This window comes from Gymnoscopelus microlampas (genome assembly GCF_963454915.1).
Source record: "Gymnoscopelus microlampas genome assembly, chromosome: 8".
In the NCBI taxonomy this organism is placed as follows: domain Eukaryota; kingdom Metazoa; phylum Chordata; class Actinopteri; order Myctophiformes; family Myctophidae; genus Gymnoscopelus; species Gymnoscopelus microlampas.
In genome coordinates this window covers 14526776-14548981 of record NC_139945.1, presented here as the reverse complement: position 1 = coordinate 14548981, position 22206 = coordinate 14526776, and the positions used below count along the sequence as shown (strand labels likewise).

Below are 22206 nucleotides of genomic sequence, written 5' to 3'. Positions count from 1 at the left end.
CGTTGTAGCAAAAATAGCCAATCTGCAAGCTCAAAATGTGTGTCATTGCGACGTGTTTTGAGCTTGTAGATTTTCAATTTTTTAAATTTGAATTCTGAAAAGAAACAGACATATGGACATCTGAGGTTTCCAACTGACAGCAGTGACTATATACTGTGCATGAAAAGTCCTTAACTCCGATCTGTGCTTCTGTGGGTCCCTGGAACAACATATTTTGATATGGGGGTCCGCAAGCAAATACATATCATTTTAGGGGTCCTTGACATGGAAAAAGTTGGAGCACCACTGATACAGCAACATACTGTTAGGATTTAGAAAACATTTTTAGATATGTCGATGGGGGGCCGCAGACCCCCCCATCTCAAACCCCCCCCCCCCCCTCACTTATATTAATGTCATGTCATACACTGAGCTAATGTAGATATAATTCTAGTTCAGTCTTCTGGGAATCGTCTCTGGTCTGCCTTGTGTTTATGGAGCTGAGCGCACAGCTGTGCTCAGAACAATATGAGAGGCGTTCAATCTGACTCCTGTGCTCTGTGAAGGCCAGTTGTACATTTTCACAGTTCAGCTAGTAGAACTGAAACTCCCTTGACCTTATATAAGATGTGATTTGTACCACTCCCCCACCCCCGCCAACGTCCGTGGGCTCCTTGTAAAAGTACCAAAACAAGTGTTTTTGAAAGGTTGTCGGGGGGGGGGGGGGGGGGGGGGAGTATGAAACATGTGAAATCACAGCGAAGGGTCGGCTTTCACGTCACATCACGATGGTTAAAGCGCAGTTTGATGTGAACCGTCGGGAGCTGCAGAGGAGGTACTGGGCCTGGGACGGAGGCGCACACAACACACACTTGACCCGGTTGAGTTCTTCCACACAACGAATCGCTCCCGCGGCATGGAATAGGCTATTTTTACACACACACACACACACACACACACACACACACACACATACACACTCCCCTCCCTTCAAAAACGGAAAGAAAAACACCAACCCTTTGCATAGCAGCTCTGACAATAGGAATGACCTCTGCGTTAGGGAACCTCAAAGTCAGTCATCTTTGCTTTGCTACTACAGTAAAGGCAGTATAAGTGTATATGGGCATTTGCACATTTCTAAAGTGACAATTTAAGGACTTTTAAATTCAGGACCCCTTTAATACCTCTAAAATAAAATAAATAATCAACAAACTATACTATAAAAAATGGTCAAACATTACCCAAGAAAGAGGCAAACAATTTGAAAATAGACGATCTTGTATATCGGCTATTTTCACTCTATTTATCTGCGGAACCGAGTCAAACTAAATGACTCCTAAAATACAATGACTCCTCAACTCCTACAATTCCATGTGCTTGTCAGGGTGTTTGGTCCCCTGTTCAAAAATGATTCTTTTGGGTGGTGATGGCCTGAAAAGTTTGAGAACCAGTGATTTAGAGGGTAATGTGCTGAATTAATTTATCAAGAGCAGTTGGCACGTATGCATCCAAATGATGCTTGGGAATGTGTTTTCTTTTTTTTTTCTTTCTCCATTCACGATTTTCAACTTGCAGACAGGGCTTTCCCTTGGGGGGGGGGGGGGGGATACGTAGATTGCATCTTAAACACGAACGAAGGGATTTATTCAACCTGTAGCTGCTTTCTAATGCAGTGGTTCTCCTAATTGGGGTCCAGGGACCATAACGAGGTTCAACAGGGTCCTCAGCAAAAACAAGTTAATATAGCATTAAAATCAGTTTGCTGATAAAAAAACATTTTAACTACACAAACCTTATCCATGGCACAAAATATTTTCAGATGGTAATCCACGACCAAATACATATTAATTTGGGGGTCCTCGATATGAAAAAGTGTGAGCACTAGTGATGAGCGGGCCGACCCGTAACCCGCGGGTCAACCCGTGGGTCAACCCGCGGCGCGGGTGGTCGAGTCAGGATTTCAGAGGCAATCATGCGGGCTGCGGGTGAGAGGGTCAGCCGCTCTCACACACCAAAAAAAAAAGAATCACATGCTCTTGTTTTGTCTTTATTCCTAATAAGAATCCTACTATAATTCTAGTAACCTGACGGTGGGTGGGTGGGTGGATGGGGTCTTGGGTCTCCGATCAAACTGCGCATGCGTCGTTGTGTGCCAGGTTTCGCGAGAGAAACAAGCAGCGAGGTCTATGAAAACGAGGCCAAACCAAACGAACCCTATAACACCAACATTGGCCCTAAAGCGCTTACAATCGGCGGACATGGCAACACCGACTCTACACCATAGACCCCGCCCACTCTCTGCTGTGGAAAGTAAACACTCCAGATTTGTTTCCCCACACACGATGCACATTAGCTCCATAAAGAACGGTTCTATGTCGTTCTCTTCCAGGATCGGGCGAACGTCCGCCAAGGCTCCGCTGTTTACCCTTTTGTATACATCGTATCCCAAAACTAATGGTAGATTCTAAACCGCACGGATGTTTAAGGTTTGGTCGGCTGCATAATATTTTAGGTCGCCAGCGAAACTACCCGTTTAAATCGCTTATTTAGTCAGCCTGTGGCCATGTTTCCCATTGTAGCCAAACCGGGAGCAGTAGTGGCAGCGGACGTAGGTTTTTTTTCCGGGTTCAATGGGAAACATGGCCACAGGTTTCGCGAGAGAAACAAGCAACGAGGTCTATGAAAACGAGGCCAAACCAAACGAACCCCATACCACCAACATGCAACCTGATAATAATGTCCAAGGCATGTCTGTGTATGTTTACATCCATTACTGCAGGGGTAGGCAATTGAGATAAGCCTAGGGCCAATATCACTCCCAGACATTCCATCGCGGGCCGGGCCTCCCCGCGAACATGCACGCGCGCGCAGCGCGCGTGCATGTGCGTGCACAACACGCGCCCGCGCGCTTTTGCGCGCGGGCGCAAAATTTTTCGGGTCTAATTCGGGTCTAACTCGGTCTAATTCGGGTCTAATTTGGGTCTAATTCGGTTCTGTTTGACCAATATAAATCAACATTTTTTCCGGTTTAAATATCAGCACAGGCGATTTTTCTGGTGATTTTTTTTTTCTTCTTCATTTTCCTCTAATCTAGCTATAAAATGTTATAAATCCTTTAAAATGCATCGTGTTTATGAGTGCATGATTTCAAAAGTGGGTTCAGGTTCTATGAAATAAGTATTTATAATTATTTTAACATTAATTTTTAATACTTTTTTTATAACACTTTTCAGTAAATCATTCATACTGTATCTTTCTGTATTTGGATATAATAGATATCGGTCTGATACTGTATAAAAATAAAATCCCTGCCCCCAAAAAAAAAATCAAAAAATATTTTTGTAAAAAAAAAAAAAAAAATTTTTTTTTTTTTTTCAAAATTATCTCACGGGCCAGATATTATTTCTGGGGGGACAATTTCGGCCCGCGGGCCGCCTATTGCCGACCCCTGCATTACTGTGTTGGCGTTAGTTGGGATTAATGTTTATTAGCCAAACCAAGTTACTATGAGCCGTTAGCGTGATGCTAAGCTAAGCTAACGGACGTTTGGCGCTAGCATGCGGCTAACGCTAATGCTAACGTCGTCATCGTGACTTAATCAACAATGTAAACGTTTCATCAACACACTTTATGAACCTTACTGTGGTTAATATTATCAGTGCTACCCAAGTAGTCCATTGAAAAGTATTATTTTGGTGTATTTTGTGTATTGTAATTTGGACACTGTAACTTAATGGTAGCTGGGGCGACGCGTTGTTGGCTCATGGTTCAGAATGCCTCATGGGTATTGTAGTCATTTTCTGCTATTTCGGTTCTACTGTGATAGACTGTGCTACATTACCTGCTGTTTAATTGTGAATCATATATGCTATGAATATATGGTAATACAATGTTTATTTTCCTGTATTTCCAGGTTTATGACCTGAGTCATCTATGACCTGTGTGTCATCTGTGTGTCCAGTACTTTGTACTGTGTTGGTTAAAAAAGACAAAACACGAGTTGTGACAAAGACGTGTGATTCTCTGATTAATGTTGTTACTGGTGTAAAATGCCATCAAAAATATACTCAAGCCTGCTGCAGGGCAACAGAAAATAGCAAGCCTATTTTGCTCTTTTATATAGCAAATTTTTATATATATACGAGGGGACGTGCGCCCTTCACCGGGTATGGTGAAGGGCGCCCTTCACCGGGTATGGTCTAGTAAGAATAATAACAATAAAACAGTTTGAATACACTTGAAGATTATTTTCTAACCTTCATGATTTTACAGAATTATAGGTACGACCCGCGGGTCGCGGGGCGGGTTGAGCCATAGATTTATATATGGGTTCGCGGGGCGGGTTGAGGCGGGTTGGGTTCCGTGGCGGGGCGGGTCATGAAAAAACCCGACCAGCACATCACTAGTGAGCACCACTGTTCTAATGTCATGAACGTGTGAGACTGAGCTCACCCTGACACCTCTACCGCCGCTAGGTGTCGGACATCCAAGCCAGAGGGGCGTCGCTGAGTTGGAGCGCCCCCACCAGGCCAGAGAGCCAGGAAGGCAGTGCAGACGATGACGCCAGCCCTCCGGAACCCTTCAGCTACGAGGTCTGCATCTCCGTCAGCGGAAAAGACGGGAAGTACAAGAGCACGTACAGGTGAGCGGGAGCCGTGGAGCCTGATTTGAGTTTGTGTTTTCTGTTGCACAAAGGCGTCGTCCTAGGTGTGCTGTTTACGGTGCACCACGGAGCATACATTTGGCATTGTGCTTAGTTGAACGCCGGTGTCCCTCGCCAAAAATAGCTTATCTCATGGATTAAAGTTCTCAGTCGTCATGACAGTCATTTGGACTCCATAGAAGCCATCATGTCTTCTATGGAAGCTTGTTGCGCAGCGAAAATAGTTTCGGTTATTATTAGGGCCGGGACTCGATTAAAAAACATAATCTAATTAATTAGGGGCCATTAATCGCATTTTAATCGCATATCAATATTTGACCTGAGAACAGTGAAAAGCATTTTTTTCAAATCGATTTTGGCATACGTCTTTAAGTACATGTACTCAAGAACTGTACTTAAGTACAATTTTGAGGTATTTGCACTTGACTCTCGAGTATTTCCAATTTCTAATACTTTTACTTTTACTCCAGTAACTCCACTATATCTCAGAGGCAAATATTGTACTTTTTACTCCACTACAGTTATTTGAAAACTTTACTTACGAGTTACTTTGTAGATTTTGATTATTATTATAAAACATACCATGTAACCATGTGAAAATAGCAGATCTACAAACGCAAGGCATTGTGAGCTTGTAGATCTGATATTTTCCACCACTGGAGGCTGGTAGAGTGTGTTGTTACTGTTGTTTTAGAGTAGTTCAATTAATTATTAATAAAAATCGTGCGCATGTGACCCGCACCGCAAAATCTTAATAGTGGTGGATATTTAATCTAAAAGCAAAGCTTAAAGCCTCAATCTGTGATTTATTTACCTGGTTAACAGCACGAACAATATTACTAGAACATCATAATTTGACATAATTGTGTTCATTGTTTAAGAATCCGCGCTAGTGTGTGGGGAATCTGGGGATCTCCTTTCATACTGTTTCACAAGTTGCACATTAGGACCTTGTCTTACAAACATTTTCAGTCGTGAGATTTTATTCTGCTTTAATCCATGCTTACAATGCATTGTGATCTTGTAGCTCAGTTTTTATTTGTTTGCGTGGGACAACAGCGTATGTATAAATTAGGCATAAGAGTCACATGAGGCTGAACAGCAGGTGTTACTGTAAGTACCTGTACTCCACCGCTGAGTTTAGGGGTTCCAATCCACCGTGGTGCATCCCGGCTCAGACAAGCGTCTAGATACAAACGCAATTTGCCGTGTTTGGGGGAGGGAAGCCGGGTGTCATGTGCACTTGCGTCTCCTATGGGCTAGGGTGGCGCCTGTCAGTGAGGAATGTTGCGTTGGAGGAGTAGGACTCCCGGTGGGTGCTCCCCACTGGCAGGTGAGTCAGTAGGGTACAGCAGCAGTGGCAAAAAGGGATAAAGGTAATTGGCTACTCTAAATAAAAAAAAACAAAAGGACCATACCGATGATCGGGCATGTTTGACTTATTGACCTACAACTCACTGACTTGACACTCTTTAACTGCCAGAGTAATAGTCTAATAGTGTTACGCTGCTGCCAGCGAAAACGAGCGATTTTATCAACCTTTGAAAAATCATGGAATATTTTCTGTGAATGCTATCCGCACGGTGATCCTCTCATTACACACACAGGGGTCTCGTAGAATGGGGGAAAAATAATTACCCAACTTGTGGCAAGTTGAAAATAGCATGTTTTGCCAAAAATATATACTGTAGTGTAAAAAGAAAGTACACAGGAGCCGAGATAGAGCATTTTTAAGCAATAAGTTAACCAGGGAGTGAATGGAGCAGCACATCTTCGGATGGCGTTATCTCTGGTTCTGTCTGAAAAAAAAAAATAATCCAAACTCGTCCTTGGCAGGCTGGGCCATAGCAGAATTTGACGAATGAATTTGTCCATGGCAGTTAATGAGTTAATGCTGCCCATTTTCCAAAGCATAATGTTGCTTGTTTGCTCCTTGAGGAAGCCAAGTCACATTCCCTAGACCAACAGTAGGGGTTGGCACTGACAGCGACTATACACACAGGAGGAACTGGCATAATGACTAAATTGGGGAGAGAAATTAAAAAGATCAAAAGTAGTTAACACAAAATAAAAATGAAGTTTTATGAGGCTTACATAGCAATTAAGATAATTAATTTAATGTGGCCTGTGAGCTGCTGTTTAAATGGTCTTAAACCACTATAAATCATTTAATGTGACAACGCATTACCTCTGTGCCCTGAATTTCAAGCAGCTGGGCTGGAAGCAGCTGATTAGGGAGATGTGTGACAGTATTCAAACGAGGCGTCAAGTGCTATCATCGCCGCCTTAAACAGTGCACGTCATTTAAATGCCTGGCGCTCATGTCTTGACCAGGTGTTGACTGTCCTATTTTTTTGACGTGACCCCGCTGGAAATAAAAGTTCATTAGTGCCATTGTTGCGAGGGAGCATGGACTTGTGTTTGTTTTGACAGCTGTTTGTTTTGACGCAGCCCTTTGATGACAGATCATGTGCGAACAGGACCAGCTGATTGACACTCACAACGCGCATATCTGACCAGTGGACAGCCAGATGAGTCAAGGCGACTTGGCTCGCTTTCCAATTTGCCGGGCTGTCAGCAGCACAACCACCACCACTTTTCCCCAGGGACAGTGTATGCCCGAGAAACTGAGCAGACTCGAAGCGGAATTGAGCAGATTAGCTGACTCCCTCAGAAATTGTCTTTTTCTTTTCGCGAGCTGCAGTAATACATGTCTGGCCCTCTATTCCAGTGGTTCTCAATGTGGGGTCCAAGGATGAGTCATAGACCATGTTCCTTTTGGTAACCTATGTATTTTTTGTCTTCTTTTCCCTTGATGCAGTGGAGAAGAACTAAGTGCAACATTAGAAGATCTTCGACCAGCAACAGACTATCATGTCAGGTTGGCATATATCTTATTTATTTTATTTGTATTGATGTATACTGGTATACTGCAATATCCTTGAAAGTGCTTGAACGTGACTTTTGGAAACCTGTGCTCGACCTGGCATTCAAAGCATGGCTTTTCAGATGTGTGGTTCGAGCCATTAGGAGAATTGCCTTACATTACCAGCTGTGTTATACTGTAATGTTGCACGCTCTGTATGACCTGATCTGACAGTGTGCTTGTTATATATATATCGTCTGTCGGGTGAAACGTGTAACCTCTCAAATAAAATGTAGCCGATCCACAAGCTCGAGACGCTTTTCGTGCTTGTGGATCTGCTATTTTTGAGTCATTTGTGTGACACTGTAGTGTGATCAAGTAGGGCGTTAATGTACGAAAAAAACACCAAAAGTTTGAATGTGGAGATGAGAGGTTTCTGTCCGACAGCGACGATGTCGTTACTGTCGGGCAGAAACCTTTTGCAAAACCATTACTTTCCACAAAATGGAGAAAAGAGCCTGTGTTGCAATGGATCCAATGTAGTCATTATTTTGGTCACAAGCTCTTCTTAATACTTTTCATTGGCTAAATATGTATAAAAGCCACAGATAGACTTAACCACTTTCAACCTGGCATCCCTATTTTGGCATGATAATCGCAATTATTTTTGCATAATCGTTTCCATGTTGAAAAGTTTTCATACATTTTCAAATATTAAAAAGGCAGAAATGGCAGATCTACAAGCTTCTACAACGCATTGTAAGCTTGTAGATCAGCTATTTCCACAATAAAATAAAAAAGTTGAGAGAGTAAAGATTTATAAAAAGTGGCAGTAATTTCTCTGTGTATTTAAGTTATTTGTCATATCCGCCCTGTGCAATTTTTGATTACGAAGCCTAAATGGCAAACAGGAATGTCATTTGTATTCATATGTTACAGTGTTCAATGACAAAAACACAATTAAATGGTCGCTCGCAATTATTTGCGTGACGATTAATCATCATGTAAAATGTCATGAGCGTGACACCCCTAACCACCAGCATGTCCCCCCCCCCACCAGGGTCCTGGCCATGTGTAACTGTTTACAGGGGAGCCCCTCGGAGGCGGTGAGCTTCACTACACTGAGCTGTGAACCAGAAGCCCCCAACCAGCCGAGGAAGGCCAGTGGGAACAAGAGTACCCTGGTCCTCCAGTGGAAGGTACACATGCACGTTCAACACCGTTCATCCTCTTTGGCCCCACCACCTTCTTCAGTCCAATCCACTTTACACTCAGTAAACACATCGGGGAATGAACTTAACTGCAGTGTTGACCAAACAATTGGTTGGGACCCATTTTTGGGTCACGGACCGTTTTTATGGGTCATGAGTAAATATCCCATTTTTATGTTTCCTACAATTTTCTTTGGGATTTTTAGATTTTCCATAAAAAAATCTACTTTTAGGAAATAGTGAAAATAGAAGATCTACAAGATAACAACGAGTGTGTAGATCTTTTATTTTCACTATTCATGGTTAATTGCCCCCGGCCAGGCCAAGACTATGTTTTGCCCTGTCTGTGAGTGTGTTCGTCAGTGTGTCTGTCTGTGACCAGCTAATCTCCGGCACCGTTGGGCCGTTCGCAACGAAACTGTGCAGGCACACTCTTCAGATCGGCCTGTTATAGCACCATCAGGAGGCAGATTTTTGCAAAACTCATTGTTTGACGGTGGCTCATGGTGGTGCTATAACAGGCCGATTTATTTTAACTTTGTCTGCACATTACAGGGTAGCACGGGTCTGCCCGGAACCAAAGATCCGAGCCCCGAACCGAACCGGGTCGGATCCATTTGAAATGGATGGACCCGTGAGGACCCGACAACCAGCTTATTATTATTATTATTATTACTAGACCATACCCGGTCGGCGCAGCCGTGGGGGGATATACGCACATGATCTGGCAACCCGGGAGGCAGTTTGTCCCATAGCTGGGCAGCCGCAGCTATGGGACGACATTCTTTGACACAAAAACGCTAATAAGAAGCTGAGATTTGATGAAATTGAAAAACGGGCTTCACAGTTAAGTTCAGATGGTAATGGTCAATGGCTGTGTGCAAAATCAGAGCAATTGGTCCAGCCAGTGGGGAGAACCGGGTAGCTTCACCACCACCACTACAAACGCACGCACAGAGGTTACTAGAATTATAGTAGGATATTAATCTCTTTAACCTTTTGGTTTGGTAAAATGAGCACATGCGTTGTAATTACGCTCCCAAATCCATTTTGTCTGTTCTCGCATATTGAATGAGCCCCAATTAACGTTATCAGCCGATTGAAACGCAACCAATCTCAGGCACACTGCACTGCTGCTGAAGTTGAACAGCATGGAGCCACCGGGAAGATGCAAGTTGGAACGTCATCTGTGTGTGTGGAGCATGTTTATGGACATAATCTGCGGGGATGGGTGGTATAAAGTCGATGAAAATGTTCTCTGTCTGTCTGTCTGTCTGCAACACAGAGCAGAAGGCACGCCACGCAGCTCGTCTGTGATTACTCTGTTGGGGTGGGGGGAGCTGGAGGTGACTGACACACATGGCTAATCTGAATACCACAGTGATTTTAGCAATAAATGAGCTCTGGGTCCAGTACTCGTCTATAGACCCGCAAATCGGTACACATGATCTCTATAGTCATGTGATCAAGACAGATCTGTTTGATTTTTCATATTCCATCCTGATTGGCTAAGATTGACATCTAAAGTTTGCAGGAGTGGCCCGTTTTGAACAGAATGCCGCAAATCATGAACGTAGTCTCTGATTGCATGAAACTTTACACGCACATTCGCACTACGTTGAGGAACAACATTGCCCTATTATTGCGCCACCAGGAGGCCAATTTTTGTAAAACTTTTCTTTTTTATATTACTCCTACCAAATTCGTCCAAACATCACGCAAATCGGTACAAATTCCATCCTGATTGGCGAATTCCAAACATTGCTGGCTCACAATGACCTACCTGACCTGGCGGAGACCTGTGCTCCGAAGAGCACTTTTTCTAGTTAATAATGCATTTTTGTAAGTTTGGGTCCTGGAGAGACACCACATTTGTATTTTGGGTCTCCAGCTGAAAGAATTAGGGAAACTTTGACTGACTTTATATGTATTTCCACAGGCTCCATGTGACAACGGTTCCAAAATCCAGAACTACATTCTTCAATGGGATGAGGTATAGTTTGCTCTATTTTTTTGTGTGTAGCTTTTTTTATTCCTACTTGTGGTGGAACTGTTATGGAGTTGCTACCTGTTCTGAACTAAAATACTACTTTTTTTTTTGTTCTTCCCCTGAAGGGCAAGGGCACTGACGAGTACGAGCAGTGCTACTATGGACCTCAGAAGCAGTACAGAGTAACCAAGCTTTCACCAGCCTCAAGATACTCTTTCCGTGTGGCAGCCAAAAACGACATGGGTGCAAGGTGAGAGTCTTTGCTCGCTATAGCGCCGTTTTCTCCTCAGTGGCCATCTCCTCGCTCTCCATCGTAACCGCTTGAAACCTAGTGTCCCCTAGTACCATTTTCCCGTTAGACAGACGACCCCCCCCCCCTTTTTTTTGTACATATGTTTTGTTTTGTTTTTCTCTGCATTTTTTGTTTTTGCTTGTGTTATTTTTTTCTGTATTATTGTGTTGATTTTGAACTGTTTGGTTGCTACTACCGGTATACATGTTTATGAATTGAATACCAAGGACCCCAATGGAAACAAGACCGCAAGGACTTTTTTGGACGGACCTTTTAGACAAAGTATTATAAATGTAATTGTGCTGTTTATCAATCAATCAATCCCTATTCTGATTTAGTGAAAATAGCTCTCAGACTTGTACTGTAGATCTGCGATTTTCCCCCCCTAATAATAGACTAAATTGATTAGTCTGATTTACGACTTAAGCCCTATTTTATACTATATCGTACAAAAGTAGCACAAAAGGGGGATCTACAAGCTACATGTTGTAAGCTTGTAAATCTGCTATTGTCAGTATTTTTTTTAAATCTATATATTTCTTTTCTCCCATGTCTTTCCCCGATGCAGTGAATTCAGCGAAGCGGTGGATCTGTTCACCTCGTGCAGCGTCCCGTCTCCGCCCCTCCCTCCAGAGCTGGTGAAGGCGGGGGTGACGTGGCTGTGTGTGCAGTGGCACCGGCCCACCGCCTCCCCCAAGGAGGACGAGATCTACTATGTCTTGGAGATGGAGGAGGAAGGCACCGTAAGGAACACTCTGTTACATCCCAAAAGTTTTCAAGCTGGGGATTTGCTGTCAGTGTTGCCAAATACAAATAGGCCTTACCTTGTGGAATTCAGTCGGGGTGGGGGGGGGGGGGTCTCACCCATACTGTAGACATAGTATACTGTTGCTGTCGGGCAGAAACCTTGTATCTCTATGTTTAAGCTTTTTATGTTTTTTTTTCCTAAATGAATGCCTTATTTCTTCGTACAACGATCTATAGGCTTAAAATAATTGATATAAATATTTTTGGAAATGTCAATGGGAAAAATGCATTGACTATTTTGAAGTGGAACCAGAAAATGGCCGCCACTGCTATGCCCTTGTGGCAGCGGTGGCCTAGTGGTTAGAGGGGCGGCCTTGATACCGGAAGGTCCCTAGTTCGATTCCCCAATTCATCACATCAATCATGAATCACCTCTGAATAGCCCTTGAGCAAGGCTTCCATGCAGGGTCTGGCTGTAAATAAGTTCCGCACTTAGTCCAACACCCTGGGTAAACAACAAACTTTGCTTTGCTTTGCCCTATACAGTAGAGCTGCTATTTCTGCTACCCTTGAAACATTTTGAAAGTGAAAGTGTGTCTGGGTTTTATAAATATTTAACCATTGAAAAATAATGATTAACAAGAGCTTGTGACTAAATAACCACAACATTGAATCCATTGGAACACAGGTTCTTTTTTTTTCCTTCCATTTCCAGAAAAGTAACTGTTTTGAACATACAAGGTTTCCTCCCGAGAGCGACGATATCAGCCCATAAACCGGTCTGGCCGATCGATATATGGTCTGGCTGTACAGTAGTGCTGGTAAATTAATATTCGAATTTCGAATATTCCTCGAATATGGGGGAAATATGTATATTCGAACATGAAAATTAATATTCGAATTAAAAAAAATAAAAAAAAATGTTTATTTGACCGGAACAATACAAAAAACAATGTATTATTGGATCCAACCACTTACATTGTTTTTTGTATTGTCCCTGTCAAATAAACCTAAAAAAAACCAAAACATTTTTTTAAATAATAATAATAATAGTATTCGAATATATTCGAATATCTGCCAATTTTTAAGACCAATATTCGAATATCATTTCTGAGGAAAGTTACCAGCCCTACTGTACAGTAGACGATAACAGTGGTTCCCAAGCTGGGGGTCCCTTCAAATTATTTTGGGGGTCTCCAGATGATTAGGTTAATGTGCAACATTGTTTTCTCACTCAACAGTGATCAAACCAACATACAGTATAAGTGCATGCAGGACGTCTGCACTCTTGTAAAGTGACAATTTAATGATTTTTTAAGACCTTTTTATCACATCAAGTGCCAGAGGTTTTATATATATATATATATATATATATATATATATATATATATATATATATATATATATATATATATATATATATATATATATATATATACATATATATATATATATAAATACACATATAACTGTTTAAATCTATTGTGAAAACTATATATAAGGCTGAACAGTAGCAGGTGAACCCTTGTATTTTTTGCAACCAAGAGGGCCCAACGTTGACCAAAAGCAACAAGTATGAATCATGCTCTAATTTAAATTTGGGACATATATTTCACAATAATAACATATATACATGTTCTAGACATTGTAATGTTCACCAAAAACATTATTACAGGCATATTACTTACGTTTTTGTGAGGAATATCTTCCAGAGAAAAAAGAGATCTGTTCCAACAGAGAATTTTCAAGTTGTGATGATTCCTGCCTCTGTGGGGGGTATTTATATGCAAATATCCTGGCCAATGGCATTGTAAGACTAAACAATAGGACCCAATGAGGATTTAGAGGTGAAAAAATAACAGAAAAACAAATTATTTAAACTCCTTTCTTTATAAAACATAATTGTTGCTCTAAAGCATCTCTGGGTCTTAGAGGGTTAAAACGGGGTACATCCAGTGCCAGCGTTCTTGCCGTTTACGCGGATCTGTTTAGAGATGTAGACGCCGCCACGAGGAACCGGATGTAAACAAAAGGGTGTCTGCGTGAGGGTCGAGGGTCCCGACTAACGCCTGAAACAATAATATTTCTAACGCCATCCGCCATTGCAGAGTGATCGCCCTTCGAAAATGGCTTGTTTTCACCACTGTAAAAAAGATATGGAGATATGGACATTTTTCTCAAGATCCTATCATTGGAGGGGATGGAAGTGACGTTTTTTGGGCCGACGTCACATCCGTCCATTCCATCTTAATACCAAATTGTTAAATATTATGTTAGAAAGAGGCAAACATTGTGAAAATAGCCGATCTACAAGCTCACAACGCCTCGCACTGCGAGGCGTTGTGAGCTTGTAGTTCGGCTATTTTCACAATATTTATCTGTGTAACCGAGTCAAACTAAATGTAATACCTACAAATCCAAGTGCTTGTCAGGGTGGGGTCCCCAGTTCAAATATGATTATTTTGGCGGGTCGCCGTCTGAAAGGTTTGGGAACCCTTGGACTATAAGGCCGATTTATCCGCCTGGTACTACTAGTAGACTATAAGGCCTTGGGGGGCCTGTTATTTTCTCATTATTTGTGTTCTGTTGTGTCTCAGCCGTCACTTGCCCTGTGCCGCCTCAGGCAACACATCCTAGACACATAAATATCCACCTGCCGCAGACAAGACGGAGTAATGCGTCTCTCCCAGTGGTGGAAAAAGTACTCAGATTCTTTACTTAACTCATTGAGTGCCAGAATTATTTCTGGCTATGTGGTCTTTTTCAGTTTATCTTAGATTTTCAAGTAGTCACAGAATTTTTATCTCCAGTATTATCGATCCCCTGGTGGGTGCTAATCACCGAGGGTCGCACTGTGTGGTTTCACAAATGTCAACGAGGTCATCGCGACCGAGTTGACATTAATTGTCTGAGCATGTCTGGGCCAAAAATGTATAGTAAAAAAAAAGTGCTCAGGAGCCGAGATACAGCCTTTTTCAGTAATAAGTTAAAAAGGAGTGAATGGAGCAGCAAAGCTTCAGATAATGATATCTTGGGTTCTGAACATTTTTTTCAAAAAATCAAAATGTACTTAAATTATCAAAAGTAGAAAGTACTCATTAGCAGAATGACCCATTTCACAAGTTTTCAAATGTATAAAATGTATACAAATCTTTTGAAAATAGCAGATCTACAAGCTCACAATGGGTCGCAATGCGGGTTCTGGCCGAAGTGTGTCACATTTGTTTGTTTCGTCTTTCCAAGTGGTCATGCTTTACATTCACGTCCGCTGTGCGACTCTTGTGTCCCAGGGATACGGCTTCCAGCCCAGCTACGATGGAGACGAGCTCACCTGCACCGTCAGGAACCTTCACAGGAGCACCAGGTTCAAGTTTCGGGTAAGAGAGAGACAGACAAGACAGATGGAGAGAGAGAGAGAGAGAACCCTGTGATGATGTGTGCTGATCTAAAGCTTAGTCAGAGGGCGAGACAGAGCCGCAGGCTTAATTAACCCATTAAAACCGGGAAAGCATCCGTGTCATTAGATTATTTTGCTATGTATCGCAACATAGGGTTCTCAGAAAACTCCTAGGATTTAGAACAGTGGTTTTTTGAATAATTTAGATTTTTTTTTTAGCACAAATCTGATCCCTGCCACAAAAGATTTTCAGATGGGGGGGGGGGGGGGGGGGGGGTCCGTGGCCAAATACATCATTTTGGGGGGATCCTTTGGCACGAAAAAGTTTAAGAACTACTGATTTAGAAGGAATTTTGTAGAATCGGCCTCATGGTCTTAATGGGTTAAGACTGCAGATAGCTCGGTGTGTGTGTGTGTGTGTGTGTGGGGGGGGGGGGGAGAAGGGAGTGGGACTTGCTGAGATCCACTGAGTACCCTACTATGACTCATCTGTCTGCGGGGGCTCTAATGGCATTCATTCCCCCTGGTGCCAACGGGATGGCAGGTTTACTCTGACAAACACACACCCACCGTACCGGCCAAGTCCCCCAAATCAGGGACTTCAGAAGCACTGGGAAATTGTGGGGGGGGGGGTCCTGTCAAGATTGGCTGATTTAACCCATTAAGACCTGGAACGCATCTGTGTCACTTTTTGATTTGAGCTAAAAAAATAAAAAAAAGCATTATTTTACACTTTGGCTATTCAAAAATAGTAGATATACAAGCTCGTAGCGCGGCACCGAGTGCCGCGCTACGAGCTTGTAGATCTGTAAATCGTGAAAATGTGTGCAAATCTTTGAATATATATTGTTTAAAGCGAACATTTTATTACTCTATTCTTTGCTTCTGGGGGGTCCCTGGAACTGAACATTTTGAGATGGGGGTCGGCGGCCAAATACATATACATTTTGGGGGTCCTTGACATGAAAAAGTTTGCGCACCACTGATATAGAAACAGGTTTTTTTCAGAAAACTGTTGGGATTTAGAAGACATTCGTAGAATCGGCTTCAGGTCTTCATGGGTTAAAGAAAAGAAGAAATTGGGCAATCTAAGCCCAATTACAATATGATTTTCCCAACATGATTTTGCCTTCATGTTGGGAAAGGGGTCAGGTTTGAAATATCGTCATGGGACCTTTTGGCATGACATTCATAAATGGTCAGAACCGTAGTGATGGTGTGCAAACAAATGTCCTCATAAAAGAAAAAAAATATACATTTAAAAATCTCTGTAATCCTCAATTGTTGTAAGCATTGCAACAAAGAACCAATTGGACTCTCACTTGGGCAAGATAGATGAGACTCTATGTAACTTATTCTTTTATGAATAAAATGTAATTTTGTCCAATCTGTATGGTAGAGTATGTTACCACAATATAACGTATACACTTGGGGTGGTTGTATTTTGTCTCCCTGCTCTTCTATTGAGATATTTTAAGGTCGTGTCTCACCTAGACACAGGATCAAACAAATTTTGACCTGATGGTGAAGATTCAATTTATACCCTGAGCAAGCAGGCAGGCTCTATTTGCTCAATAGTAAACATTTCAGTAGAAAGTTACCTAGTGCAGCTTTAAAAGCCTTGTATAAGTTGGATAAAAGATCGTTTACAGAGTGTATCGCTAGCCTACACTACCTCGCGTCTGTTACTGTTGTGGAACTTGTTAATAATAACTTAATGGACGTCAGTTATGAACAACAGTATACTGACGTGACATGTATGGTATAAATATGCAAAACTATTAATAATGTCTAAATTGTCTGCCATTGTTCACGTGTTGTATTAAAAATTAAAAAAAACTTGTACAGGGCCAGAATTCAATGCATTAGGGCTACAACAACTTTGTCACACAGCTGTCGTGCAAAAAGTTAGAAGATAGCTGATCTACTGGCTCACAGCACGTGGCAAAACGTTAGCATGTTGTGAGCTTGTTGATCTGCTGTTTTCACTATTTGGTTGTTGTTTTTTTTACAAATTCTCGCATAATGATATTCCCAAAATGAGGATTGATTATTAATCGATTATTTTATTAAATGATTAATATATAGTTTTTACAATCTTTAGATTAACCCATTAAGACCTGGGAGTGGGACGCATCTGTGTCGCATCTTTTTTGATTTGAGCTAAAAAGCATTATTTTACACTTTGGCTATTCAAAAATAGCAGATCTACAAGCTCATAGCGCGGCACCGAGTGCCGCGCTATGAGCTTGTAGATCTGCTATTTTTGAAAAATCGTGAAAATGTGTGCAAATCTTTGAATGTATATCGTTTTAAAGTGAACATTTTTTTACTTGAATCTTTGCTTCTGGGGCGTCCCTGGAACAATATATTTTGAGATGGGGGTCGGCGGCCAAATGCATAAAATTTTGGGGGTCCTTGACATGAAGAAGTTTGAGAACCACTGATAAAGAAACATATAACGTGTTTGACGTGTTTTTGAAAAGATAGTTTAAAAAGAAAAAAGAAAAATGTTCAGAACCCAAGATATCATCATCTGAAGATGTGCAGCTCCATCCACTCCTTGTTTAACTTAGAACTGAAAAAGGCTGTATCTCGCTTCCTAAGCACTTTTTGTTTTCTGTGAAAAAAAAACTCTGGCACTTTTCAGAATCAATTCTGAAATAATTCTGGCAATCCTGGCACTCAGGGAGTTAAGATTGTTAATTGTAAGGTTTACGAGGGTTAACTGGCCAGCCTTTTTCTTCCATCTGCACACCAGCAGCAACTCACATTTGTCAACATTTGTCACAATTAAGAAATCTCTCATTTGCAGCACAGTTTATTATCAGGCCTGGCTAATTATTACTGGCATGAAAAATCAAAGAGATGGATTTTGACCTCCATTGTTCTGTGTGAAGCCTCCCTAGAAACGCTGTGAGGTCCATTAATACTTTGTATCAAAGCTTCCTCAACATGGGGCATGGGGATAGCAAATTTCCACCGAAATACATTCCCATCCGCACATTGGGAGTAACGCTGCACTGCAGGAGCATCCAGACAGCATGACGTAGATCTGCTACTTTTGATACTTTCGAGTTTGAATCCCGAAATGTCACAGTTTTGGACATATGATGTTTTCCACCCGACAGACTATATCCACTTAACCCATTCAATCCGGGAACGCATGTCTGTCATTTTAGATTTCTTTGGCTATTCAAAAATAGCAGATATGCAAGCTCATAGCGCGGCACCGAGTGCCGCGCTTGTAGATCAGCTATTTTTTTTAAACGTGAAAATTTGTGCAAATCTTTGAATATACATTTTTTGAAAGAAAACATTTGCCAAATATTTTGTTCCAGGGACGCCTCAGAAGCAAAGATTTGAGTTAAAAATGTTCGCTTTAATATATATATATATATATATATATATATATATATATATATATATATATATATATATATATATATATATATATATACATACTATATACTACTATATATATATACTGTATACTCTATATAGATTTGCACAACTTTTCCGGATTTTTCAAAAGAATCGGGGGGGGGGGGGGGGGGGGGGGGGGGGGCGAAAAATCGAGAAAGCCGTGCTATGAGCTTGTATACTGCATATACAAATTTCGCCTTAAAAATATATATACTCAAAGATTTGCACAACTTTTCAACATTTTTCAAAAGTAGCAGATCTACAAGCTCATAGCGCGGCACTCGGTGCCGTGCTATGAGCTTGTATATCTGCTATTTTTGAATAGCCAAAGAAATCAAAAAATGACAGACGCGTTCCCGGTTTGAATGGGTTAAGTCAAGAGACTTAAGTTTGTTTTTCGTGATATGCGATGGGCCTCAAATCTAATTCCCTCCCTCCAAACGAGCTCCAGGGACACCCAGCCGACTTCAGCACGGTCCCCGATTCCCTCACGCTGTGTGAGTCGACAGAGAAGGCTGGCTGCCGTGCACGTTTGTCTCCCTGTTTTACGCTACAGGGATGAGCTCCTGGGTGGGTGGCTGGCTGGCTGGCTGAGGGATTTGCATTATGGCAGCAGATGTTCGCCACGCCAAACTGCCGACACGCCACTGAAGCACCATTCCCCTCATTGCCTCCTCTGCTCTATTATGGCTTTTGTTAGCCGTGTCTAAGCAGCTCTGTGTCAAAAACGTATGGGCGGAGGAGAGACGGGAGAGCCCGAGCTATATGCCGTCTGTCATGTCTCACACAGAGGCTGTTATTACAACTGCTGGCAGACAAGACAGAGAGAGAGAGAGAAATGACGCAATGGTTCCCAAAGTGGGGCACAGGGACCCTTGAGGTTCCTTGAGGGGGTTCCAAATGGTCCCTTACAGGTCTTTAACCTTGTGTGTGTACAAATGGAGCCAAATGGGTCTTGTACGGGTCCGTGAAATGAAAAAAGGTTTTTGAGTATACCGGTGAAATAACAGGGATATGCAATTTTACTAAAGTGTAGATATAAGGGCTTAAAAGCAAGGGCATACATACTGTGACTAGACGCTTAACTGCACTCCCTTCCTCCAGGTGGCAGCGTACAACTCCGAGGGGAAGAGCAACCCTAGCCAGGTGGCGGAGTTCGTCACGCTCCCCGACCGACCGTGCTGTCCCTGCAGGCCTGTCATCAAGGGCAGAGTTCTGCCCAACAGCTTCAAGATGGCCTGGGGTGAGTGGAGTGAGCTCTGCACCAGGCAACCTCTCAAGCACTGCCTTGGACTCCGTCTTCTCTTCTCAAACATACAGTAGAGTAGATGCAGTGGTGGGAAACGTACGAGATGTCTTTACTTAACACATTGGATGCCAGAATTTTATAATAACAGATTACGTTTGGTGCCAGAAATCTCACCGTTGCGTTGCGCTGCACTGTTTAAAGCTGTAGACTCCACGACGAGCAATCCATGAAAAACAATGCATGTGTACAGGGTGTGCGATGGTCCTGGGTAAAGCCTGGAACAACAACATGTCTCACGCGAGTCACCATTGCAGAGCGATCACGCATTGAGAACTCGTTTTGCCCACTGTAAAAAGTTAAGGAGATACAGAGGTTTTTGAGGAAGGAGATTTTTTGGCACGGTGATCCATCTGTCCCTTACTTCTTAGAGTGTTCATGGGTGATTCCAGGGCTGCGCTAGCCCCCCCCCCCCCCTTGTGGAAAAAAAAAGAGCGATTTCACGTTTTTTGTGGCTTTTTGGCACTCCACGGGTGTATTTGCAAAAATGTAATATTATGGTTTTGGCACTCAATGTGTTAAGTAAAAGTATCAATACTGCAATGTGCAAACACTCTGTTAAAGTCAAAGTCCGGTAATCAAAGATTTACGTGAGTGAAAGTACAAAAGTATTGGCATGAAAATATACTCAAAGTACCAAAAGTAAAAGTTGTCATTATGCAGAATGTCCCGTTTCACAAGGTATCATATGTATACAATTTATTAAAATCTTTTGAAAATAGCAGATCTACAGTTGTGAGCTTTGGCTATTTTCAAATAGCCAAAGTTTAAATAGAGCTGAAGTGGTTAATGTATGTTTTGTAATAATAATTGAAATCTACAAAGTAACTAGTAACTAAAGTTTTCAAATATTTTTTTGTGGAGTAAAAAGTACAATATTTGCCTCTTGAGATGTAGTGGAGTTGAAGTAAAAGTTTAGAAAATTGGAAATACTCCAGTTAAAGTAAAAGTACCTCAAAATTGTACTTAAGTGCTGCACTTGAGTAAATGTACGTAGATACTTTCCACCACTGTGTTGCTGGGCAACCTTTTTTCATGAAAGAAATGTAAAGAAAAAGGTTCTGTTTCTCCTTCCATAGAGTCACCAAAAGACGACGGCGGGGCTGAGGTCACCAAGTACGTGGTCGAGCTCTCGGAGGGCTTAAGCGGTACGTCAGGAAATGACCATCACATTTAGTGTTGTTGACCAGGCTATTCAAAAATAGCAGATCTACAAGCTCATAGCACGGCACCGAGAATTCTTTTTTTTTTTTGTTAAAGCAAAAGAATAATTCTCCGATCTGTGCTTCTGGGGGGTCCCTGGAACAACATGTTTTGAGATGGGGGTCCGTGGCCAAATACATATCATTTTGGGTGGTCCTTGACTTGAAAAAAGTTTGAGAACCACTGATATTACAGCAACATAAGTTTAAAAAAAAAAACTGTTAGGATTTAGAAGACATTTGTACAATCCCCCAGAAGCAAATATTTGAGTTACAAATGTTCTCTTTAAAAACATATTCTACATGTATATTCAATGATGATCAATTCAATGATTCTACAAGCTCATAGCGCGGCACCGAGTGCCACGCTATGAGCTTGTAGGTCTGCTATTTTTGAATAGCCCAAAGAAATCTTAGAATGACCGGTCTTAATGGGTTAACCCATTAAAACCGGGAAAGCATCTCTGTCACTTTTGAATAATTTCGATTTTTTTAACACAAATCTTCTCTTCTGGGGGTCACTGGCACATTTTCAGATGGGGGAGGGGGGGGGGGGGGGTTTCATGGCCAAATACATAACATTTTGGGGGTCCTTTGCACAAAAAAAAAAGTTTAAGAACTACAGTACTGATTTAGAAGGCATTTGTAGAATCGGCCCCAGGTCTTAATGGGTTAAACACTTAAACCCCAGCATCTGAATTCCGGGAACACTTTTGCAGAAAATAGCAGCAGATCGTCAAGCTCTCAACGCGCCGCTTTTGCGACGCGTTGTGATTGTGCGATCCGCTATTTTCAGTGAAGATATTTCATGTAGAGCGAACACAGAAAGGACACTAGTATAGAGCCCTGAGCTCTGATCTTGTAAAAGGGGCTATTTTCAGCTCGCAGCACGACCACAAGATAATAATTTTCCTGCTTTCATGTGAAAACGGATGCAAAACTTTTCTTTTATCATCGGTATCAGGACTGTGAATAGACTGTCACTTTCTCCCACACCCAGGCGTGTCGTGGGAGCTGGTATACTCCGGACCGGCCACGGAGCACGTATGTGATGGCTTGAAGCCAGGCTGCTCCTACCAGACCCGAATTTACTGCATGAGTGAGGGAGGGCAGAGCCCGGTGAGTCA

The 22206-nt window shown here is 42.0% G+C and overlaps 1 protein-coding gene across 3 annotated transcripts in view; it reads left to right on the top strand.

Annotated features, from left to right (window-relative positions):
• Window positions 1-22206, top strand: part of fndc3a (fibronectin type III domain containing 3A) — a 120200-nt gene that overhangs the window by 72955 nt on the left and 25039 nt on the right. For all 3 annotated transcript variants that reach the window (XM_084065219.1, XM_084065220.1, XM_084065221.1), the window contains 10 exons: window positions 4455-4621; window positions 7464-7523; window positions 8569-8707; window positions 10659-10712; window positions 10835-10959; window positions 11570-11744; window positions 15039-15125; window positions 19676-19814; window positions 20957-21025; window positions 22080-22198. In XM_084065219.1, coding sequence (XP_083921345.1) covers window positions 4455-4621; window positions 7464-7523; window positions 8569-8707; window positions 10659-10712; window positions 10835-10959; window positions 11570-11744; window positions 15039-15125; window positions 19676-19814; window positions 20957-21025; window positions 22080-22198 — 1134 coding nt within the window. The remainder of the gene's footprint in view (window positions 1-4454; window positions 4622-7463; window positions 7524-8568; window positions 8708-10658; window positions 10713-10834; window positions 10960-11569; window positions 11745-15038; window positions 15126-19675; window positions 19815-20956; window positions 21026-22079; window positions 22199-22206) is intronic.